Source organism: Myxine glutinosa, chromosome 5 (assembly GCF_964187855.1).
Source record: "Myxine glutinosa chromosome 5, kmMyxGlut1.1, whole genome shotgun sequence".
NCBI classification, from domain to species: Eukaryota; Metazoa; Chordata; class Myxini; order Myxiniformes; family Myxinidae; genus Myxine; species Myxine glutinosa.
In genome coordinates, this window is record NC_136265.1 from 167728740 (window position 1) to 167754642 (window position 25903).

Sequence of the window (25903 nt, forward strand, 5' to 3'; positions counted from 1 at the left end):
CTGCCAGCAACCCCCTTATGGTTAAACTGCCAAAATCAAGACTCTATTCACCTTCACTCTTTCATTCCTCTTTTCCCCCGCCTCTGGAACAAACTCCCTCACTCTCTTCAATCCCACTCCTCCCTCCAGGTCTTTGAAACAGCTGTTCACCACCATCTCTTGTCTTATCTTCCCCCATCCAAAACCTTGATTTTTTCTACCCCCGTTAATTCACCCCAGATACACTTTTTTGAAATACAGATTTCTTTCCTGGAAGTCCAAGCAGTGTCCATGCGTTTTTTTACCTCTTCAACCCCCCCACCCCCTTCCCATGCCTCCTCCCCCCAAGCCCTCTCCCTCCCACAGATCTCCCGATGTCCCTGCTCTCCATCTTATCTCCCGCTCCCTTTATCATATGTTTTATGTGTCAGTTTGTCTTTTTATGATCAATGTTAGCTCTTACACGAGCCTCGATCTTGTATACTAATAAAAAAGAAAAAAAAAAGTGATTCTTCATCATTGAGTGATATGGCCAACGAGGCGGAGGTATGCTCTCGACTGAGTGCTGTTCTCGTTAAAAAGGTAATCATACGTGTTTGTGGTTTATATTTTTACTGCTGGTTGGGCCTGCTCCCACGAAAAAGGCACGATAAGCCATTTATACATGTTAACACGTTTTGTCAAGGTGGAAACACCCCTTGGGGAGGGGGGGATTATTATTACCTCTGCCACCAAAGGTTAATGGAGGTTATGTTTTCACTCCTGTCTGTTTGTCTGTCCGTTTGTTTGTTTGTTCGTTTGTTTGTGAACAAAATATCTCAAAAGGTTGTGGACAGATTCGGACAAAATTTGGCAAAGATGTAGCGTATGTCACAAGGACTAAATGATTAGATTTTGGTGAAGGTCTGGATTCGGATCCAGCTACTAGAAGTTTTAAAGTGATTCTTCAGCATTGGGAGATAAGGCCAAAAACAATACATAGCAGGATATCTCAAAAAGTTAGGAATGGATTTGTACGAAACTTGGTGGAGAGGTTGGGTGTCTGACCAGGATGATTCGATTCGATTTTGTGAAGATTTGAATATGGATTCAGACATGATAATTATTTAATTGTTTAATGGATTCTTCACCAATGGGAGATTGGGCCAAAAACGATACACAGCGGGATATCTCAAAAAGGTATGGATGGATTTGGACGAAACTTGGTGGACAGGTTGTGTATGTGACACGGAAGATTCGATTCAATTTTGTTGAAGATCCGGATCCAGCCAGTTGAATTTTTTAAAGTGATTCTTCACCATTGAGTGATATGGCCAACCAGGCAGAGGTATGCTCTCTACGAAGTGCCATTCTAGTTAGTAATAATATTGCTTTGTTATAACATTCATATTATTAAGCCTGGTTAATTAAGTTAATTAAGTCACATATTAAGCCTGGTGTTGGGCTAGCGGCTAGGGTGCCAGCTTAGGATCCTAGGATCCTGGGTTCGAATCCCGGTCGATCGCTGAATTAACGCCAGGGGGGTTGACTCAGCCTGTCATCCCTCCGAGGTCGGCTAAATGAGTACCAGTTCAGTGGTAATTCCTTACGACACACAGGGTTGGTGGCAGGAAGGGCATCCGGCCGTAAAACATTGCTTCAAAAAGGGGACCAAAAAACAACAACAACCACGGTCCCCGGAAAAGGCCAACCCCCGCTTTGCGGGGAAAAATGGCCTCTAAAAGGTGTTTTTTAAAAATAACATTCATATTATGCTTTTGTTGTAAGAAGCGGCCTTGGAAAAACGCCACGATGAAGCTATCTTAACATATACACCTCAACAAGCAACCCATTGGTGAGGAATACCTTCTTGGTGGAGAAAATCCCCTTGGGGAGGACGACAAATGAATTCACGATAACTTTCATTGTTTGACCCCTTGGCCTCCTGTCAAGTTTGGTTGACATTGTATAAGTAACGACCAAATGTATCACGGTCAAAAATCGTCAGTGTTACGGATTTGGCCCTTCCGTGGTTGTGGTTTCCATCCACTTGTAACATTTCTGGTTATGTATTATTAATCTTATCGGGGTTAAAAGGTTAAAAGCGCTCATGGTAAAAATGACAGGAAATCGGACCGTGACCCGGAAGACAAAGGGAGAGGAGGAAGAAGAGGTGGTGAGGAAAAGGTCGTGGAAGACGTGTGGCGAAGCTCCGTACCTAGCGTGGTCGAGCGTACATCGCGAGTGAACTTTGAGTCCTTGAAAGGAATATCGTGCGATTGGCGTTATCACCGGACTATTGAGGAACCTGCATAGCCAGGTATCGGCATTGAGGTTCCGGAGAATCCTTGCCGAGAGGCTCCGGCTCGAGTGAGCCGTCCGCCATTCGGCCGCGCACGCTGCGTCCACCGAAGAAGGTTTTGGTACGCGACAACTTTTCTCATCCTCCGGCCGTCTGCCGGGGATGCGTGTGCGAAAGCGGCGTTTGAAGGTTACACGGCGGTTCGCTGATGGAACGGCGAACGTGTACGTCGGCACGCGTCTTTGGGGATTTTCCATTCTACCGCGAGTTTGCTGGGTGTTGGACCACGTGACTTCTGTGCCGCTTCGACCGCCTATGCCTCGATTGATCTCGATCGGACATTGTTCCCACGATCGCTGGAGCGAATCAACTTCGCCTTGGAGAGTTATAGAGACATTGGGGAGTGCCGTGAGTTTGAGATAAGTACTGTACCATCTTAAGATTTTGATTGTCTGGATTTGCTATCGTTATTGGTGATGTTATTCCTGTGTGATTTTTTATATATTATTGGTTTGTTTATAACCATTGGTGTGGTTTCCTTATTGATTTCGACACGGAATAATATATATTTTCTGCCATGGCTCCTCCCGGGGTTCGGAGGTATACCGAGACCAGGAGGTCGGGGAAGAACCCGTAACATCAGACAGACAAAAAGACAGACAGACACCAAATTGCATGCTTTAGTATGATTTGTAAAAATATTTTAAAAATAAAAATAATTCCAATTTGACATTATGGGGTATTATGTGGAGATCAGTGACAAAAAAACCCTCAATTTAATGCATTTTAAGTTCAGGCTGCAACACAACAAAATGTGAATACTTTCTGAAGGCACTGTAAATACAAGAATAATAATAATAATATTATTATTATTATTCCATCCCATAACCTGTCCTTGATAGTATTAAATATGATAATTATTATTATACATGAATATTTTCTGCTCGTTTTAAACCTCACTAGGAAATACCAACTCCCTCCGGGAGCGAATTATGGTGTCTGTGAAATGTCTTGAAGTACCTCATATAAAAATAAAATAAAATGCATTCTGCTTGCAGCTCTCCATCCCCTCCTCATATTCAAATTCGATTGAGACAAATATTCATGCATTACTTTGCCTTTTGTCTGGGTCATCTCTCCCAACCTGACACGGTAAGGGGCCAGTTTTAATAGTTCCTATTACTCGCTCACTAGTACCCTCAGGTCGTGTGAAAATGGAGAATGGAGATTTTGATGCTCAAGGGTACAATTCGACAAGGCTTAAACATACATACAATTGGTGCATATTATTATTGATTAGTCATCGTTGTTTCCAGAATACAGTCACGTGAAAAAGTAAGTACACCCCATGTAAAGTTTTGACTTTTTCAACATATTTCAACATACAGCTATTTGATCTTCATTTCAACAATATTGATAGATAAAGGTGATATAATATAACAAATATCATGAAACATTTACATTTTTTAGTCCATTTTATAATTTAAATAAACATAAATGCAAATTTCGTATGTGGAAAAAGTAAGTACACCCTTGGCTCTAATAGGTGGTATTGCCCCATTTGGCAGAAACAACCTCAAGTAGGCGTTTCTTACAACTGTCTACCAGTCTCTGACATCGACTGGGAGAAATTTTTGCCCACTCCTCCATGCAGAATTCTTACAGCTGTGCGATGTTTGAGGGGTTTCTTGCATGCACAGCTCGTTTCAAATCCCCCCACAACATCTCGATGGGATTTAGATCCGGGCTTTGTCTTGGCCATTCCAGAACCCTCCATTTCTTTCTTTTCAGCCATTCCTTGGTGTATTTACTGGTATGTTTAGGGTCATTGTCATGTTGCAAGGGCCACCTTCGGTTGAGCTTCAACTTTCCGACAGATGGCCTCACATTATCCTCAAGCACCCTATGGTACAATGAAGAATTCATAGTGGATTCTATGATGGTGAGCTGCCCAGGCCCTGATGCAGCAAAGCTGCCCCAAACCATAATATTTCCACCACCATGCTTTACAGTTGGTATCAGGTTCTTGTGGTCAAATGCTGTCTTTGGTTTTCGCCAAACATGTCTTCTGGTACTGTGGCCAAATAGCTCTACCTTTGACTCATCTGTCCAGAGCACATTGTTCCAGAAGTGCTGGTCTTTGCCTAGGTGTTCATTGGAAAACTTTAGTCTTGCCCTGATGTTTTTTCTGGACATCAAAGGTTTCCTCCTGGCACACCTCCCATGTAGATCAAATTTGTGCAGCCTCTTTCTAATGGTAGCCTCGTGCACTTTGACATCAACAGTGGCAAGAGCTATCTGCAGGTCCCGTGGTGACATTCTGGGGTTCTTCGAAACTTCTTTCAGCATCTTGCGGTCTGGTCTCAGGCTGAACTTGCTGGGGCGGCCTGGCCTGAACAAGTTGGCAGTTGTTTTGGAATCTTCTCCACTTGTAGATGATCTTCCGGACAGTCGAATGATGGATTTCAAATTGTTTGGAGATCTTTTTAAATCCCTTCCCAGACTCGTAGGCATCTATAACCTTCTTTCTGAAAACCTCAGAGAGCTCTTTTGATCTCGGAATGGTGACGCCGCACACTTCAACAACAAAGAGCAAACCAAACTAAATGTCTGAGGTTTAAATAAGACAGGTTCCTCCAAGATGCTCTCTAACGATGTTCTAATCATTTGCACCTGAGCTGGTGCACCTGATTCTAATTTTAGATATTTGAAGTAGTGATAAATGTAGGGGTGTACTTACTTTTTCCACATGCGAAATTTGCATTTATATTTATTTAAATTATACAATGGACTTCAAAATGTAAATGTTTCATGATATTTGTGATATTATATCACTTTATCTATCAATATTGTTGAAACTAGGACGTGCCCGTACATGGGTGCCCGTTCCTTGCCAAAAAAAAATAAAAAAATGTCTTCGCCCATGGTGCCCATGGGCCCATGGGCGTGCCCGTAAGTGCGTGATGTGACCGTACAATGAATGTATCGCCCCGACGCCGCAGCTCGGATGGCGCTGCAGTTAATCGGGCCTGTATCGGCAGAGTTATTATAAACGTGTACTACAATCGATCGTACCTTACAGCGTCTGCTCGCCACGTTCAGCATCAGTACGTCGTCACTATGACTATCCGTAAGTCCGGAAGTGACGTCCTCATTTGACTGTCCGGAAGGTCGCATATCGCAGTTACGATGAATCGCAAATTAGTTTTAAAACATAGTTTAACGCCAACATAGCGCCAACATAGTTTGCCAACGTGAAATAAATGAATACGCTCTCAAATGTGCCGTCCGAGGCAGAGTCTGTTCGCCACGTTCGGCACACGTGATAGCTCGCTGCTCTCTGATTGGTTGAATCGTTTTTTGGACATAGCTCGCTAACTACTTCTCCGATTAATATGAAACCTTGAAAAGGCACATCCTCAGGTCCCCAGCAATATACCTGGCAAGTTTCAAGTATATCGGACCCGTGGTTGTCGAGAAACAGCGGTCACAGACAAACAAACACACAGACACACACACAGACACACACACAGACACACACACAGACACACACACAGACACACACACAGACACACACACAGACACAGAGATTACTGGAATTATAGATAGATGAAGATCAAATAGCTGTATGTTGAAATATGTTGAAAAAGTCAAAACTTTACATGGGGTGTACTTACTTTTTCACGTGACTGTATATTCAGGTTTAAGGTAAAAGAGAAGGTTGTTGACGAGGCTATGCACAGGAATTATGAAGCAAGAACGAGGCACTGCAAATGAGAAAACTAAAGTTTCAAATCAATAATGGATGGTTTTTTGGGGGTTTTTTTAAATCAGGCCAAGCGAAAAAGCGACATCACAAAAGCAAGAGAATTTCGAGATGTTGGCAGAGCAACAGGGAAAGGTGACAAAATATGGCCCTTCATATTGCCACGTACAGGAAAAAGCATTCCCTCTTATGATACCAACACGTACCAGATGGCGGTGAGTTCATTTCATCCCTTTGCTGGTTAAGGCTGCAGACGTCCACAATCCTGATTCCCTCCTCTCCCAGCTCGATGCGACGTCCTCCCTGCGGTCCATCCACGGCGTCCAGGGAGATCAACTTTTTGGCACAGCTGGCGAGCTCCAGGCTGATGGCGCTCAGCATAGAGTACAGAACGTCCACCAGCACGGGCCTTCCCACATCGGTGCTCTGCAGTTTCCAGAGCGATTCAACGAAAAACTTGAGCTCAGCATACATCGAAAAAGGAAGCCTTTGCTTAGCTAGTGAGAATAGTTCCGTTCTCATGGTCGGTGACTCGGCACAGGCGATGAATATTCCTTTGCTTTGCATGTCCAGCTCGGTTACCACCGCCTGAGCAGTCTCCCTTTTCAAGCCTCGAGCTTGCAGCCAGGCTGGAAAGGTATTTGTTTCATCCATGATCTGCCGAGGAAATAACACGTTCAATTACACTACTCTTGTCTGTTGTTGCACAAACAGCGTTTTAAGAGCTTCATTATCTCACATCCTTATGACTGCTCTGCGCTGCATTAATCTAATCTTAATTTGCTTGTACCAACCAAAAGTTTCACCGAGATATCAGAAAACATCACAGAGCAGTCAGTACAAACCTTGTTGCCAAATACCGAGTGAAAGAGATATTTGTTGTGATTGTATGGAGGTGCTAACACAAAGCAAGACCAGTAATTAATCCGTAGCTTATCCATCCTCGATAGCGCGAGCATGTCAAGTGAAAATAAGTTTCACACTTTACTTGTGTTTATTTTATAATTTGTTTCTCTTTTGTCCATAACACTTTAAGCTTTCTGGAGTGTGTTACAAATGAAAAAACTATCAAGATGAATACAGGTTTTAACGGCTGACAGTTTACAAGAATATTCCACGCACGATGGCAGGCAAAGTGAAGCTTCTGTTTCAGTTAGTTATTAGCCCGAAATTCCGGAAGGGTGGGAGATGGGGATCAGGAGGGTGGGGGGAGAGGGGGAGTGCAGGGGAGGGGAGTCAAGTGTACCCAATTGACTCTGTCAATTGTGCTTTAGAAAACCAGCAACTCGGGAGTTCATAGAACACAATACATCACACAGTGTTCAAGGATATACTGTTTTTCAATTTTAATAAAACAATGATTTTAAAGTTCATTAAAAAAAATATCCAGAAGTTTAGTGCTATTGAAGTAGTCTTATACACCACACTATTTAACACATCCAAGTACTGCTAAGCTGAAGGTACTTGGAAATTCAAGCAAGGTGATTTGTGTTCTACAGTGTTCAAGTATGTAATTCAATTTAAACAATAAAGGGCAATCAGAGATTGCAGACCCTCGCCAGGATGTGTTTTCAGTGGTTTTAATGTATGAATGAATGAATGATCATTTTAAGGCCATTTTCCCGCTAGAGCGGGGGTTAGCCTTTGGGGCCCCATGAAAATCATGGTTCCCTGTTTGAGGCAATGTTTTTATGGCCGGATGCCCTTCCTGACGGCAACCCTTGGTCACGCTCTTACGATGCGCAGGGACACGGTGTACCTATTCTAAATCGGGGTACACACTGTGATCATTCATCCCAGCAAGCTGGTACTCAATTTGCCGACCTCGGAAGGATGACAGGCTGAGTCAACCCCCCTGGCGTTAATTCAGCGATCGACCGGGATTCGAACCCAGGATCCTAAGCCGGCACCCTAACCGCTAAGCCAACACCAGGCTTTTGTGTTAAAACAAATATGGCGGCCGAACCACGTGACCGATGACATCACTATTATTATTTTTTTCTCCACCAATTTATCCCTAGATTATGCTCACGAAATTTCATCTTGATCGGATGAAGTTTTGTACTTGTCGAATTATGACGTCATAATGGAGGCACCTATGACATCATCATTAACATATTTTATTCCCCATGGAGAGTTCTTTACAATGAACCATCTCATTTTTTCTATTCAGCACTTTCGGAGATAGAGGTGCAAGGTTTGTCGGTTTTTCCAAGATGGCGGCCGAACCACGTGACCGATGAGGTCATCATTTTTTTTTTTTTTCCTCCACCAGTTTGTGCCGACATGGCACTCAAGAAATTGCATCTTGATTGAATGAAGTTTTGTACTTGTCAAATTATCGAATTATGACGTCATAATGGAGGCCTTGGGCCTGGAGAGTTAAAAATTGGGCACAGTCTATTCCAAGGCAAGACAAATATGTGTGTAAAGTATGGCGATTCTCGGTGCAACGATGTAGACGTAGTACTGCGCACAAACAGACAGACAAATAGACAGACAGACAAACAGACAGACAAACCAACCAACCAACATACTTGCCGGAATCTTTTCCAGCAAGTAACAAACGGACTCAAATGCAATACCCTCTCCTCTGGCGAGGGTAACTAGAATGGCACTCAGTAGTGAGCATACCTTCCTCGGCTGAACAGTTTACGTTTTGTATCCCACTTATCGGTCAGATCTGGATCCGGACCTGAACGAAAATCTAATCGGCATGTTCTTGTCACTTACCCAAGTCATTCACCAAGTTGTCATGTCGTCCAGAACTTTTTGAAATTCTAGAAGGTCCTAAAGGGTAATTCAAATGGCGTTCAAAAGGTAATTCTCGAGGATAATTCCAAAGGGTTCCAGAGGATAATTCTATGGTTGTAAAGGGAATTATACATTAGAACCCTTTAGAATTAATCACAGCGGGTTAGAAAGCTTCTTCTTCTTTATTTTTGACGGACAGAAGGAAGGACAACGCCAAATATTGGAGCAGCTTCACCGCCTAATAATTAACTCACTCCTCTCTGTGCATGCGCGATCGGGACAAATTCAGAGCCAAAGTACTGCTAAACTACAGGTATAACATAAAACTATAACAAAAAGACCGACTGAACAACCCTCCCATCTACTTTTTTTTTTTTTTTTGTTTTTTTTTTGTTTTGTTTTGTTTTGTTTTGTATACAAGATCGAGGCTCGTGAAAGAGCGAACATTAATCACACAGAAAGACAAACCGACACATAAAACATATAACATCGGGAGCGGTAGACAAGATGGGGAGAGAGGGGGAAGGACACAAACACAACATTTGAGAGCAGGGACCGAGAGACATGGAGACATCGAGAGATCTGAGAGAGGGCGAGGGCTTTGGGGGGGGGGGGGGCATGGGAAGGGGGCGGTGGGAGAGGTATAAAACATATGGACACTGCCAGGACTTCCAGGAAAGAAGTTGGAATTTCAAACAAGGTGGATCTGGGGTGAATTAGCGGGGGTAGAAAAGATCAAGGTTTTGGATGGGGGAAGATAAGAGATGGTGGTGAACAGCTGTTTTAAAGACCTGGAGGGAGGAGTGGGATTGAAGGGAGTGAGGGAGTTTGTTCCAGAGGCGGGAGAAAAGAGGAATGAAAGAGTGAAGGTGAGCAGAGAGTCTTGATTTTGGCAGTTTAACCATAAGAGGGTTGCTGGCAGATCTTGTGCGACCTGTAGGAATATTTGGGGGACAGAGCACAGAGAGAGCTGGGGGTGCAAGGCCGGAGAGGAGTCGGTAGAAGACAGAAAGACCACCTACCTGCCTGCGGTGAGTGAGTGAAAGGCCCTCAGAGATAGCTTCATCGCGGGAGATTCCAATAATTCTGAAAGCTTTGGTTTCAACAGCGTGAAGCCGAGCTAGGTGTGAGGCAGGAGCACCGGCCCATAGGGGAGAACAGTATTCCATTGAGCTGCGGATGAAAGCCTTGTATGTGGTGAGGAGCTCAGGTGTGCCGAGGAAGGACTTCGCACGACGGAGGATGCCCAGTCGGCGACTGGCTTTGGAGGCCAGCTTGGAAATGTGGTTTTCCCAAGAAAGATCATGGCAGATAGTGAGACCCAAAATCTTGAGCGACAGAACTTCTTGGAGAGCATTGTTGAGAAAGTAGATGGGAGGGTTGTCCAGTCGATCTTTTCGGAGAGACATAGTAAGAGTGTGAGATTTGTCAGGATTGAAAGACATGTTCCACTTGTTTGACCAGTCTGTGATTTTGTCCAGGTCTTCAGAGAGTGAGGAGGCAGCAGACTGCCGATCTGAGGGAAGAGGAATGGAGCGGCAGAGAGTGGAGTCATCAGCAAAGAGATAGAGAGGATTTTCGAGAGAGTCAGAGAGATCATTGATGAAGACCAGAAAAAGCACGGGGCCCAGAACACTGCCTTGGGGAACTCCAGCCTGAACAGGAAGAGGAGATGAGAGAAACCCATTCAGGGCCACACGTTGACGACGACTAGAGAGGAAGTCCGCCAGCCATGCGTGGAGATTTCCATGGATACCAAAGGAGGAGAGTTTGGTGAGCAGAGCGGGGTGCCAGACCGTGTCGAAGGCACGTGATATGTCGAGGGAGACAGCTCTAATTTCCTGTTTGGCATTGAGGACCTCCATCCATTGTTGAGACAGCAGAAGCAGCATGTCCAGAGTAGAGTGACCTGGTCTGAAACCAAATTGATGATCAGAGATCAAGCCATTGGAGAAGAGGAAAGATTTCATATCCGAAGCAATGATGGATTCCATGACTTTGCTGATAATTGGGAGAAGGCTGATTGGTCTGTAGTTGCTAGGATCTGTTTTTGCACCTTTTTTGTGCAAAGCGGTGATGTTGGTTGATTTCCAAGCAGATGGCAGTTGACCTTGAGCAAAAGAGAGGGTGAAGAGAACAGAGAGGGGGTGAGATAGAGCGGCAGAGCAGGATTTTAGGACCCGTGGGCTGATGCCGTCGGGTCCAGTTGCAGAATCAGAGTCGAGGGTTGACAGAAACTTTTCCACCTTGTCAGGAGGAAAGGACACGGAGTCCAGGAGCAGCAGGGTACGACTGGGTATGGTGGGTACAGAGAGGGATGGGTTTGGGACACAAGATTTAGAGGCAAACACAGAGTTGAGGCATTCAGCTTTTTCACGTGCGGAGTCAGCTGTGTAGCCGTTTGAGGTAAGGGAGGGGATGGAGGGGGAACAAACACCAAAAACGGATTTGACCAGACGCCACCAGGATTTGGAAGAGGGAGACAGATAAGAGAGTTCGGTCTTGAGAACGGAGAGATATTGTTTCCTGGCTCTCCTGAGGGTGGACACACACTTGTTTCGGGCTTTGTGAAAGGAAATGAGATTTCCTTCCGTTGGATTTGCTTTCCAGGAGACGAAGGCAAGTTGTTTCTGGGCAACAGCCTCACCACAAGATTCCGTGTACCATGGACGGGAGGAAGGGTATGACAACTGAAGACGAGATGGGATAAATCTGTGCATGAGAGAGAGCAATTTACTTTGGAAGAATTCCCAGGATGAGTTGATGTCAGAGGTGGTAGAGATGGGAGACCAGTCCAGATGATTGATGGCTGCTTGAAGACCGTGCCAGTTGGCCTGAGTGAAATGCCAGACTCGTCGACGCTGAGCAGGCTCCCTGAGGATGGTCAGAGAGATGTCCACTTTAACAAGGACATGATCAGATGATCCGATCGGAGCAGAAGAAGAGCAGCAGACATTTTCAGGGAAGTTAGTCATAACCAAGTCCAGAAGAGAAGATGTTCTGTTGACTGAGATCCGGGTCGGGAAATTGACAGATTGTGTCAGTCCCAGTGAGTCGCAGAAGTCCTTTGCTGAAGAGCCATGGCTGGTGAGAGAGGTACCCACACCCAGCCAACTGGCATGGTGACAATTGAAATCACCACATATGAGGAAGAGAGAGTTGGGATGAGTAGATAGAAGTTGGTCCATATCATCAGACAGCGAGATGTAGATGGAGTCATCACTGTTTGGTGGACGGTACAACACACATATGAACAAGAGGTGGGAGCGAAGGGGAAGCCGTAGCCAGAGGTATTCCTGGGGGTGAGGTGGAGAGAGTGCAGTGCAGGGCGAGTGAGGAAGAGAGTTTTTGATAAAGATAGCAACCCCGCCTCCAGGACGAGGCTCAGGTCTATCATACCGGAGGAGGGAGTAGCCCGGGAGAGATACTATGGAATCAGAGACATCATAAAGGAGGAAAGTTTCTGTTAAGCAGATCACGTCTGGTTTGACAGAAGCAACCTGTATGGAGAGATCAGTTAAGTTTGAACGAAGGCCCCGGATGTTTGAGGTCCATACCGTTAATGAAGAGGAAGGGGGAGCATCAGATACAGAACAGGGGGGAGGAGGGGTAGGGTAAGATGTGGAAGAGGTGGAAGAGATAGGGAGAGCTGTTGAAGGTGTGTCAGAGATGTCAGAATAGCTCGGAGAAAGGGAAGGATGGGGCGGACAAAAGGTTTGATGGTGATTGGGTGAGCCACAATGAGGTGTTATTTGAGGAGGGGGAAGAGCGAGGCAGAAGGTTGGGGGAGATGGAGGTGAGAGTTTGAAGGGGGAAGAAGCGGGGAGGACGCTTTGAGGAGGGGGAGTGAGAGGGGGGAAATTGAGAAGCAATGAGGGTGGGGAGATTTGAAGGGGAGGGGTGAGGGGGGAGTTTGGGAGGGAAGGGACAAGGGGAGGGATTTGAAAGGGATGGGATATGGGGGAGATTTGGAGGGGAGGGGTGAGGCAGGAGTCTAGGAGGGGAGGGGCGAGGGGGCGTCTTGGCGGGGAGGGGTGAGGGGGTAGTTTAGGAGGGAGGGGGCAAGGGGGGAGATTTGAAAGGGATGGGTGATGGGGAAGATTTGGAGGGGAGGGGTAATGGGGAAGATTTGGAGGGGAGGGGTAATGGGGAAGATTTGGAGGGGAGGGGTGAGATTGGATTTTTGAAAGTGTACGATTTATGGGAAACGAACATTTATTGCAAAATGAGTTTCTTGTGACCTTCGAGTTAAAAATACGTTTAAGGACGCTGGATGGAGGATGGAGTGCAGGAGAGTTTAGGGAATGTAGAAAAAAGGCACTATAGGAGATGGATATTTTTTTGGGGATGAATTGATTTGGTGAGCAAGTCGAAAGCAGCCTTTTAAAGAAGAAGAAGAAAAAGGTGTTATAAAATATGACGGAATACATAACTTGAGGGGAAAGTGTAAACATTGAAGGTTAATGAGTGAAAACTATCTGGGGAAATGGGGGAGAAACACGTGGTCGAAGAACGAACGAACGAATAAGAATGAATAAACGAATGAGAACAGAGAAGGAAATGTTGTTTGTTTGTTTGTTTTTTTGTTTGTTTTTTTTTTTTTTAGTTGAGTTGAGATTTACACAAGGAAGTAGGCTATGGGTGAAAAGCCTGGGAATACAGAGAACGAAAGTTATTGGATCACAAACGACGGACCGCTGAGAGAAAAACAAAGCCTCAAGGTTGTACAGTGCACACTGTACAAGGCCTCAAGACACGACACGGCAAACAGACGATCAATTTATGAAAGATAAACACCGAGAAACAACCAAAGTTGCACACAATAACTTCACACACCGAAAGATAAATACAGTTTCGACAAAATACAATTGTGAACAGACTTAACTTCGAAAAACGTGGAGACCGTGTGGAGCTTCGAAAATCCCTCCCACCGTCTCCGAGATCTCGCGAGATCTCCAAGTTGGCACTTTCTGAACAATCCTCTCCAAGAAGTTCTGTCACACAAGCTTTTGGGTCTCACTGTCTGCCATGATCTTTCCTGGGAAAACCACATTTCCAAGCTGGCCCCCAAAGCCAGTCGCCGACTGGGCCTCCTCCGTCGTGCGAGGTCCTTCCTTGGCACACCTGAGATCCTCACCTCATACAAGGCTTTCATCTGCAGCTCAGTGGAATACTGTTCTCCCCTCTGGGCCGGTGCTCCTGCCTCACACCTAGCTCGTCTTCACACTGTTGAAACGAAAGCTTTCAGAATCATTGGAATCTCCCGTGATGAAGCTGATTGTGAGGGCCTTTCATTCACTCACTGCAGGCAGGTTGGTGGTCTTTCTGTCTTCTACCGACTCCTATCCGGCCTTGCTCCTCCAGCTCTATCTGTGCTCTGTCCCCCAAATATTCCTACAGGTCGCACAAGATCTGCCAGCAACCCTCTTATGGTTAAACTGCCAAAATCAAGACTCTCTGCTCACCTTCACTCCTTCATTCCTCTTTACTCCCTCCTCTGGAACAAACTCCCTCACTCTCTTCAATCCCACTCCTCCCTCCAGGTCTTTAAAACAGCTGTTCACCACCATCTCTTATCTTCCCCCATCGAAAACCTTGATCTCTTTTACCCCCGTTAATTCACCCCAAATCCACTTAAAAAAAAAAAGAAATACCGACTTTTTTTCTTTCCTGGAAGTTCCAGGAGTGTCCAATGTCCATGTGTTTTATACTTTCCCACCCCTCCCCCCCCCCTTCCAATGCCACTTCCCCCCAAGCCCTCTCCCTCCCACAGATCTTCCGTTGTCCCTGTTCTCTGCTGTTGTACTTGTGGGCTTCCCTCTCTCTCCCCATCTTGTCTCCAGCTCCCTTTTTTGTATGTTTTGTGTGTTCGTTTTTTTTTTTTGTGATTGATGTTAGCTCGTACACGAGCCTCGATCTTGTATAGAAAACAAAACAAAACAAAAAAAAACTGATATCAAGTTGTTCCTCTATCATAAACTTTTAAGACAGACAGACTCGAACCAATTGCTTATATTAACTCTTTGCGTGTGCGGGATAATGATGAGGGAATATGATGGAGACTTCCATCCTGATGCCGTGGACACAAAGGCCTTCAAAATCAATGGACTCTCACGCGATAAAGGCGAGACTCTGGACTTGTCAATCTTGCATCGGAGAAGGATCGGTCAACTATATCTGTCCGTCCACAGTCTCCTTTCTGGTCTTGCACCTTATGCCTTTCCATGCCCCACTTCAAGATGGCAGTTCACCTCATCGGGTCGTGCCCCTCAACACTCATGATCTTTTCTACCCCGATTAACCCTCCCCAAGACCAATTCAACCTTGAATGAATTCGATGACAGAAAGCAATTTCAGACACATGTACACGTCTTGCAATGTCTCTCAAAAGCTATTAGTTATTTTTTTCCTCATATTAAAAAGTCAAAGCTTGCATGTATTTATTTAGGCTCCTGAAAATGCATTAATTTATCAGTTTTGCGTGTTTAATGGTCCCAAAGGACCCCACCTTGGCCAGGGAACATTTTGGCCCGCCTTTCACTAACAGGCTGGTGAGGCCTGGTGTTCGACTTAAGATTATTTCAGCAGGAATTGGAAATTTGTCCATGGTGCGGGTGTTAACGATCACTTGGGGTGTGTTCTGTTAGCAAGCGGGTTGCTATCGCTTTCCAAGCCGCTCGCTCCTTCATTCAGAAAGTGCAGCAAGCGATTAAGGAAGGTGCTCCATTCGGTTAGCAAAAATGGCCGCCGTAGTCGGATTGAAAACGATACTACAACCAATGAAATGCTCAGAGGCATATCTCTGCCAAGGTTGCTCGTAATATGATTGAAACATGCATTTCATACTTAAATTTTTACTTCTACTTTTTCAAGATCGACAATCATACAACCCCCCACCCTCTTCCCAAATGTGCATCATGGTAGGGTCCATAAATAAGTTCAGTAAATGGCTCCTCCTACCGACTCTCCGTTTATTACTCCTCTACTAGTTTCACCAGAGGGGACCATAGATTTGCTCTCCGTCCTACCTGTTATTTTTGAGACTTTTTTTTTTCCCATACGCTTTAACATATTCAACTGAAACTTCGGATATGGCTTTATTATGAAAAGCTACAGAACAAGTTTGAGTGTCAGGGAGTTTCGTCAGTTTTTCCACAGAGTTATGCCATTTTTGGAATTGCACAACACCACATCGGTAGGAGACATGTATTGCAAAGCAATTCTCGCTCGTTTGTCTTTCTTTCGCTCTTCCTCGTACTCTGCAGCCGCTGCCAACACAATAAATCCGGATGGAGAAGTCACAAGAGGGTGAAGTAAAGGGAAAACGACGGTCTGGATAGCAGTTCGAGTACCACAACAGCATGCCATCGTTTACGAGGAGCCATGCCATGTTGTAAAGCGGTGCCGAGCACTCCCTTCGACTGGGAGTGCTTGCTTGAGCTCTGAATGAAGCTTAGCCGCTACTAGAACATACCTGCCCTTCAGGAAAAAACACCTTGGGACCTTTAACGTCCAACTAGTGCAAGCTGACGGGACACCAGGCTTAACTTTTGTGATACAAGTTCCTGCTTGTGAAACACCAATCCGACAGTTTATAGTCGTGGGGAATCGAACTCAGATGAGACAGCTCAAAGGTAAGTGTGTGGATTGGCATAACCACAAAATATTTACATGAGGGCAGGCAAAGATCATAAATAAACAAGCGTTACGCCTAGGTCCCCCGTCGGTGAAGCGATGCGAGTTGACAAAGTGGAAGACGCACAAAACATGCTATGATATGATATTTCGCTCACAAGGTTCAGACATACATGGAGGCGGCCATCTTGGATTTTGACGTGGCGACCCAATTTTAAACAGCGTTCTTCCTTATGCCTAGATGCACCCACACACCAGATTAGAAGTTGGTACTTCGCTTATTTTTCAAGATATTCATCTCACAAGGTTCAGACATACATGGTGGCGGCCATCTTGGATTTTGACGTGGGTTGCACCCACACACCAAATTCGAATGCGGTCCTTCGCTTACGCACGCACGCCCGCAAACACGCACGCACGGACGGACGGACACACGGACGGAGGGGAAAACCATAGTCCTCCTTTCGCTCCGCTGTGCGACGGGGGACAACAAGCATTTTGAGTATTGCGCTGCAATACATGTCCCTCCTTACAATACATGCAGTCTGTCGTCCGGAAAACTGTTGGGGAAATTACCAAAGTTCAAAGTGCCACAACTTTGTCAAAAATGATCGAAACGTCGTGAAGTTCGAACTTGATCTGTAACTTCTCATGAGGAAACCATGTACCAAGTTTGAAATCATTAGCATTAAGAGTTTAGAATAAAAGTCCGGAAAACTGTTCTTTGCGTGACGGACTGACGGACGGACAGACGGAGGGACGGAGTGCAAACCTTTCGTCCCCTCCGGTGTACACCGGTAGGGGACTAATAATATAGGTGCCCGCGGAACTACGTAACTTCCGGTTAGTGCACCCTTCGCGACAACAGTCACGTGATTGGATACGTTGAAAACAAACCACAAAAGGGCACGTGTTACAGCCAGAAATTATGGAAACGGTGTAGGTTATTTTGATCATAACTAGCTTGATTCTTGTCTGATGTTTAAAGTTTTAACTTTCCGACAAGCTAGAAGTAATTCTCTTTCCAGCAATATAAAGTTTTATGAAAAATATTACGAAATGTTTGTATAGCCGCCCGCGGAACTACGTAACTTCCGGTTAGTGCACCCTTCACGACAAGTCACGTGATTGGATACGTTGAAAACAAACCACAAAAGGGCATGTGTTACAGCTTACATCCGGTAGTCTCGCCCTCACCTATAAACGACAACGGCACTGGGACTGGGTAGAGCTTATACCTCCACCAGGCTGAACATTTTACTTTTGTATCCCACTGACGGGCCGGATCTGGATTCGGACATGAACCAAAATATAATCGGCTTGTCCTCGTCACCGAACCAACTCGTCCACCAAGTTTATTCATAACTCTGCACAACTTTTAAAAACATCATGTTATATATATATATATTTATCACTTTTCGCCTGATCTCTCAATGGTGAAGAATCACTTAAAAATTAAATAATTATCATATCCGAATCCCATTTCAGATCTTCACCAAAATCGAATCTATTTGTCCTTGTCACACACACAACCTGTCCACCAAGTTTCGTCCGAATCAGTCCACAACTTTTTGAGATATCGTGTACACAGACAGACAGGGATGAAAACATAACCTCCATCCACCTTTGCCTTTGGTGGCGGAGGTAATAAAGAGCATGACATGAGCATTTGAGTGCGTTCAATTACCAAGCAGCTAGCTAGCGCTTGCCAAGCCAGCCGTTCCGAAGCAAGGGTTTCAAATAGAGTGCTTAAGCCGCTTGGCGAGCGCTCTACAAGAACCTTGGTACCGAAGGCTAAACAGTGAACACACCTCCGCTCTTCGCACAAAAAGTTATCCAAGTCACATGATGTCCATGTAAAAGGAGCAATTTCAGAAAGTTCACGTAACTAATGTAATATGTTTCTTTCAGATTTTGTAATATTTTCATGAGGAAAGTTCGTTACGTCGTACATTTGGTTCAGCACCATGGCTACTTACGGTCCTCGTGTGATTAACCTGCGGACGCTTAGATTACACGGTTTAAACACAAACGAAGTGATCCATCGGTTTCGAAAACAACACGTGGGATCTCACCGAGACTGTGGAAAAAGCGATCACGTCCCACAGGAACGCCAAACAACTTCGCAACAATGCTTATAAAAGCAGGTACGGCGGGAAAGTTGCAGATCAGCAGATTCGCCAAGAAAATGACGCAAATTCTTCTTCTTTGATCGCACAAAACCTCAGTTGTTCTTAAGATTAAAAAAAAATAATACCAAACTCGACAAAAACAAAAATGTTAACTTTACTTTGCAGAGGTTTTGAGGGAAAAAGCGTATCACCATAAAAATTCGACTTGGTTACGGAAACATTGTTGCTACCTACTACACCATGGTCGACAAACGCTGCACAACATACAACGCTAATTTTATCAGGCACACCGAAAATGTTAGTCTTATGACAACTGCGGAAATAAGCCACGACAAAACACTTAATCAAGTACTCAAGCAAAAGAAGAAAATAATTTAAACTAGATGTTATTCATGGAAACCTACCCACGCAGTCGAACTCGACGGGTGCGAGCCAACTCTTCTCTTTTTTTTTCTTCTTTAATAATAATAATAAATAATTCATTTATTTTGTATAGCGCTTTTCATGAAGCCCAAAGGCGCTTTGACAGAGTGCAAAACATAATGCATAACAAAACATGAAAACAACAATTGCAAAAAGACAAGAATCAATAGGGAAATATTTAAAGCAAAAGGAGGGAGAAGGAGAAGTGATAGTCAGGGGTTAAATGCTGTGGGTTGAATGTTGAATGCAGTGCTGAACAGGTGGGTCTTGAGTGATGTTTTGAATGTGGTGAGTGAGGAGGAGTCTCTGATGGTGTGAGGTAGTGAGTTCCAGAGAGTGGGAGCAGCGATGGAGAAGGCCCTGTCCCCCCAGGATCTGAATTTGGTCCGCATGGGGGGGGGGGGGGGGGGGGGGGTCAGGAGGTTGGTACCAGCAGAGCGGAGATTGCGGGTGGGAGTGTGTCTGGAGAGGAGGTCAGCCAGGTAGGATGGGGCCAGGTTATGGAGGGCTTTGGATTTGATTGTTGCTACCTACTACCTACTACAATAGCCTCCTCAAGAGGAGGATTTTGTACTGGATTCTCTGGGAGATGGGGAGCCAGTGAAGCTTGTAAAGGATGGGGGTGATGTGGTCACGGGTCCGGGAATGGGTGAGTAGACGGGCAGCGGAGTTCTGAATGTATTGGAGTTTATTGGTGATTGTTGAGGGTGAACCATAGAGGAGGCTATTGCAGTAGTCCAGACGGGAGGTGATGAAGGCGTGGATGAGGGTTTCTGCAGCCGTGGAGGAGAGGGATGAGCGGAGACGGGCGATGTTTTTCAGGTGAAAGAAGGCTGTCTTTGTGATCTGTTTAGTGTATTTGTCGAAGGAGAGGGTTTGGTCAAAGATGACGCCAAGATTCCGGATGAGAGGGGAGGTGGATACTGGGATACCGTCGATGTTGAGGGCAAAGTTATGGGTGGATTTTGTGAGCGTTTTTGGGCCAATGATGATTATTTCAGATTTATCACAGTTAAGTTTGAGGAAGTTGATTTGAAGCCAGGATTTTATTTCAGAGATGCAGTTTGTCAGGATAGAGTGGGTGTCGGTGGAGACAGACTTGGTGGAGATGAAAAGCTGGATGTCATCGGCGAAGCAGTGGAATTGGAGACCATGACGGCGGATTAAGTGACCGAGGGGGGACAGGTAAAGGATGAAGAGGAGGGGGCCAAGAACTGAACCTTGGGGGAGGGGAGCAGTGGGGGATTTGCAGTTATTGATGGAGATGAACTGGCGTCTGTCAGAGAGGTATGATTTAATCCAAGAGAGGGCAGTGCCGGTGACGTTAAAGGTGGATTCAAGTCGGGTGAGGAGGATGGTGTGATCGATGGTGTCAAAGGCAGCGCTGAGGTCGAGGAGGACGAGAATGTTGAGGTTGCCAGCGTCAGAGGAGAGGAGAAGGAGGAGAGGATCTTTGATCCAATATGTCTGCCAGACCACGTGACCGATGATGTCATTAATTTGCATTCTCCAATATAAATATAATTGTTGCGTATATCACGATCACTCAATAAATTTCAAACTGATATCGGACTAAGCGTTGTACTTGTCGAATTATGATGTAATGAGGGCACCAATAAAGTCTTCGTTAACAACACTTATTCCCCATGCGAAGTTCTTTACAATGATGCACGTTTCAATTTTGTCTAACGAGCGGTTTCAGAGATATCGAGGTGCAGTTTTTTCCCAAGATGGCGCCCGTACCACGTGACCTATGACGTCATAATTATCGCGATATTATACTTGCGTTGACGCTGAACCATTACTATGGTTCAAATATCTTAACCTATCGCTTAACTGCACTCTACACTTCGTGAGCGCAGCTATTAACCACAACAGAAGCCATGGTAAAAATGGTATTTGGTATTCTTGCTTGAAAAAAAGGATAGAGCACGGACAAAAAACCCGAGGTTGGTGATAGCGTAGGCTTTGATGGGCCTAACAATAACAGCCTCCTGCGTCGAAGTTCCTTGTTAGGGAACTCATATCATCGTACTAAAACATGCAATTTGGTGTCTGTCTCTCTGTCTGCCGATTTTTTTTCACCAAGACACATTTGGTCGTTACTTATAGCCGGCGAAGCCGGTGTTGTCAATAAACGAGTACGTATTATGTTGAAAACCTGATTATGCCTTGGCTCGAGAATCCGAAGCGCAGTGGACGCAGCCATCTTGCGGATGCGGAAGTATGCATAACAAATTTAAAACGTTCATTAGGAGTTTCTTTCACCCGTCATCATTTGATTCACAATCTTATGCACCTCCGATGTATTAATAAAATAATTTAAGACCAACATCGGCCCGCACGGGCCTGGTCATCTTCAACAAAACGCGTCACCAAACACCGGACCCAATGAGAGTCGAGCATTTGCAAAAATATTTCTAAAATGAAAGCGCTCAATGGTGGGCGCCATCGACCGGATGCGTAAGTTTGCATAAAACAATTGCGAAAAAGTTCAATAGGAGTTTGTTTCACCCGTCGTTCTTTGATTCACAATCTAATGAAACCTCTAATTAGTAATTAAAATACGTTAAGACCAACCTCGTTATCTTCAACGAAAATCGTCATCAAACACCAGAACCAATGAGATTCGAGCATTTGAAAAAATATTATTACGCGTTTCGGACGGTGAAAACGGCGTCAAATATTCTAACATTGACGAAGAATTATTTTTTAGAAATCTCGCGGCCGTATGGGATAGTTTTTCACGGCCAGAAATACGGTATAAGCGGTTTACATATTTAGTTTAGAAATACGGATAGTTTTTCACGGCCGGAAATATCCGAAGTTGAGACGGAATTCACCGAATTAATCACTGCAAGCTAACGTCTTCTGGTGGAGGAAGCTGCCGTGCCCGGAGAGTCAGAGAACCAGCCCTGGTGCCTGACAGCGACTGAAGTTAGAAGACGACACACATACGGTACTGTGAAAACGTATGTTAAGCCCAGTTAAAATTTCTTAAAATAGGCCCTAAGCTAGCACATCGTATAGTTACTTCCTTAAGCTTCTTCTGACATTTATTGTATGCAGGTATTGCCATTGGGGAGGACTCTCTGCTCTTCTCTTTTACCAAGTCTTACCAGGTACGGTACCTACTACACCTACCTACTACCAACTACCTACCTACCTACTACCAACTACCTAACCTACTGATGCCATGGTGATGGGTAAAATAGTGGCAAGAGGTATGCAGGTATTGGGGAGGACTGTCTGCTCTTCTCTTTTACCAAGTCTTACCAGGTACGGTACCTACTACACCTACCTTCTACCAACTACCTAACCTACTGATACCATAGTGATGGGTAAAATAGTGGCAAGAGGCTTTGGCTTCGCCGGCTCATTGCGGCTTTGCAGTCGGTACTAGTAGCCGGCGAAGCCGGTGTTGTCAATAAACGAGTACGTATTATGTCGAAAACCTGATTATGCCTTGGCTTGAGAATTCCGAAGCGCATTTGAGGCCGCCATCTTGCGGATGCGGAAGTATGCATAACAAATTGAAAACGTTCAATAGGAGTTTCTTTCATCCATCATTGTTTGATTCACAATCTTATGCACCTCCAATATATTATTAAAATACTTTAAGACCAACCTCGGGTCGCACGGGCCTGGTTATCTTCAACGAAACGCGTCACCAAACACCGGACCCAATGAGAGTCGAGCATTTGAAAAAATATTTCTAAAATCAAATCACGCACTGGAGGCCGCTATCGACCGGATGCGGAAGTTTGCATAAAACAATTGCGAAAAAGTTCAATAGGAGTTTGTTTCACCCGTCTTTCTTTGATTCACAATCTAATGAACCTCTAATTTGTAATTAAAATACGTTAAGACCAACCTCGTTATCTTCAACGAAAATCGTCACCAAACACCAGAACCAATGAGATTCGAGCATTTGAAAAAATATTTTTTAAAAGCTTATTACGCGTTTCGGAGGGTGAAAACGGCGTCAAATATTCTAAAATTGACAAAGAATTATTTTTTAGAAATCTCGAGGCCGTCGGGGATAGTTTTTCACGGCCAGAAATACGGTATAAGCGGTTTACATATTTAGTTTAGAAATATGGATAGTTTTTCACGGCCGGAAATATCCGAAGTTGAGACGGAATTCACCGAATTAATCACTGCAAGCTAACTTCTTCTGGTGGAGGAAGCCGCAGTGCCCAGAAAGAACCAGTCCTGACAGCGACTGAAGTTAGAAGACTACACACATACTGTGAAAACGTATGTTAAGCCCAGTTAAAATTTCTTAAAATAGGCCTTAAGCTAGCACATCGTATAGTTACTTCCTTAAGCTTCTTGTGACATTTATTGTGTGCAGGTATTGGGGAGGACTGTCTGCTCTTCTCTTTTACCAAGTCTTACCAGGTACGGTACCTACTACACCTACCTACTACCAACTACCTAACCTACTGATGCCATAGTGATGGGTAAAATAGTGGCAAGAGGCTTTGGCTTCGCCGGCTCATTGCGGCTTGGCAGTCGGTACTAGTATCCAATGTCAATTGTCAATCAAACTGGGCAGGGAGACGAAAGGTCACACAATGGAGGTTGTAGCGATTTAACGTCTCTCCCTACCCCACCACAAGGTTGTTTTCCTCACCAAGGGGGTTGCGTGTTGAGGTGTATATCCGTGTTAAGATAACTTTACCGTGGCGTTTTTGGAAAAAGCCAATTCGTTCTAATAACAAAAGCAACAAGAAAGAGCAATCAGAGATTGCAAACCCTCACTAGCATGTATTTTTAGTGGTTTTTAAGGCTTTTGTGTTAAAACAAACCACGTGACCGATGACGTAATCATTATTTTTTCTCCACTAATCTATTCCTCGATTATGCTCAAGAAATTTCATCTTGATCGGATGAAGTTTTGTACTTGTCAAATTATGATATTAAAGCGCGGCGTTACGCGCGCTGCTTGCGAGCAAGGAGGAAGCGGACAAGCGGTAACTTATAAGCGTCTTTATTTCAGGAGCTCACTGTAACACTGGCGCGCTCCGGGCTGCGCGCCCGGTGTATATCATGAGGCCACGCCTACCCCTCGGGCGTGGCCACCGCCCACTTGGTGCGCGGAATGATGTCACCACGCCAGTGGGCTTTTGTGTCCGCCACACGCGCCCCCCCAGAATTCCCGCGCACCTGGAGGGCCAGTTTGCGGGGCAGACGAATGACCCGGCCGAAGCGCCCCCTGGCGATCGGCGGCGTCCGGGGTGCAGGGATGCCAGGTGGGATGCCCCTGGCTGCCCCTGGGATGGGTGCAGGACCGGGGGGCGGGGTGGCGGCGGGGCTGGGCGGTGCCGGGGGTCCGCCCGCAGGGGGGCGGCCCCGACGTGGGGGTCGGGCCACTGGCGGTGGATGGTCCACGTCGAGGTGGGCCGGCTTGAGGCGGTCTACCGAAACGCGGTCAGGAGTACCGCCGATGTCCAGGGTGAAGTGCTTCGCCCCGGTCTCCAGCACGCGGAAAGGCCCGTCGTACGGAGGCCGCAGTGGTGTCCGGTGGGCATCGTGGCGGACGAAGACGTACTCCGCCGTGCGAAGCTCCGGGGCGACGTGCGTCGGTGGGTGCCCGTGGCATGCCGTTGGCACCGGGGCGAACCTCCGGGCGGTCTCTTGCAGAGCGGAGCGCTGCTGTGCCGCGGACCATGGTGCCGTGGAGTCGGGGAGGAACTCGCCCGGCACCCGCAGCGGTTGCCCGAAGACCAACTCCGCCGCGGATGCGCGCAGGTCCTCCTTGGGCGCCGTCCGGAGGCCCAGCAGGACCCAGGGGAGCCTGTCGACCCAGCCGCCGTCGCGGAGGGTGGCCCGGAGCGCGGCCTTCAATGAGCGGTGAAATCGCTCACACAGGCCGTTAGCCTGGGGGTGGTAGGCCGTGGTTCGGTGCAGCCGGACCCCGAGCCCCTGCGCGACCGCCCCCCAGAGCTCCGAGGTGAACTGGGGGCCGCGGTCGGACGAGATGTCTGAGGGGGCGCCGAACCGAGCGACCCAGGTGGCGATGAAAGCCTGCGCGACATCGGCCGCCGTTGTCGACGCCAAGGGCACGGCCTCCGGCCACCGGGTGGTGCGGTCCACCATGGTGAGGACGTAGGTGAAACCCCGCGAGGGGGGCAGAGGTCCCACCAGGTCCACGTGGACGTGGTCAAACCGGCGTTCCGGCACCGTGAACGGGGCCAACGGGGCCTGGGTGTGCCGGTGCAGCTTGGCGCGCTGGCACGCGAGGCACGTCCTGGCCCAGCCGCGGGCGGCCTTCCGGAGGCCATGCCAGACGAACTTGTCGGCGATCAGCCTTTGGGAGGCGCTCGCGCCCGGGTGGGACAGGCCGTGCATGGCGTCAAACACCTGGCGCTGCCAGCCCGCGGGCACGATGGGGCGAGGACGCCCGAGGGAGACGTCGCACAAGAGGGCCGCGCCCGCGCCGTCGAACGCCACCTCGGTGATGCGGAGGCCCGTGACGGCGGTCCGCAAGGCCTGGACGTCGGGGTCAGCGGCCTGGTCTACTGCCATCCGGGCATAGTCGATGCCGAGGTGGACTGCGTGGGCGACAGCCCGGGAAAGGCAATCCTCCACCGGGTTGTCCTTCCCCGCGACGTGCTGGATGTCCGTCGTGTACTCGGACACGGCCGAGAGGTGACGCTGCTGCCGGGCCGACCACGGCTCGGTGACCTTGCCCATCGCGAAGATCAGCGGCTTGTGGTCGACGAAGGCAGTGAACGCACGGCCCTCGAGCAGATGGCGGAAGTGCCTGACCGCCAAGTGAAGCCCTTGCAACTCGCGGTCGAAGGTACTGTAACGGCGTTCGGGCGGGCAAAGCTGCCGGCTAAAGAACGTCAGCGGTTGCCAAGCTCCACGCACCCATTGCTCGTGCACCGCGCCCACCGCGTAGTCCGAGGCATCGGTGGTGAG

At 46.7% G+C, this 25903-nt stretch overlaps 2 protein-coding genes across 5 annotated transcripts in view; one reads left to right on the forward strand and one right to left on the reverse strand.

Moving 5' to 3' along the window:
- Window positions 1–18600, reverse strand: part of LOC137426759 (uncharacterized) — a 78881-nt gene extending 60281 nt beyond the window's left edge. For all 4 annotated transcript variants that reach the window (XM_068115613.2, XM_068115615.2, XM_068115612.2 and 1 more), the window contains exons 1-2: window positions 18491–18600; window positions 6233–6683 (exon numbers count right to left, since the gene is read on the reverse strand). In XM_068115613.2, the coding sequence (XP_067971714.1) occupies window positions 6233–6680 (448 nt within the window). In that variant the 5' untranslated portion in view covers window positions 6681–6683; window positions 18491–18600. The remainder of the gene's footprint in view (window positions 1–6232; window positions 6684–18490) is intronic.
- The window catches only part of LOC144892419 (uncharacterized), a 748105-nt gene that overhangs the window by 404320 nt on the left and 317882 nt on the right, over window positions 1–25903 (forward strand). The gene's annotated exons all lie outside the window — the stretch shown is intronic.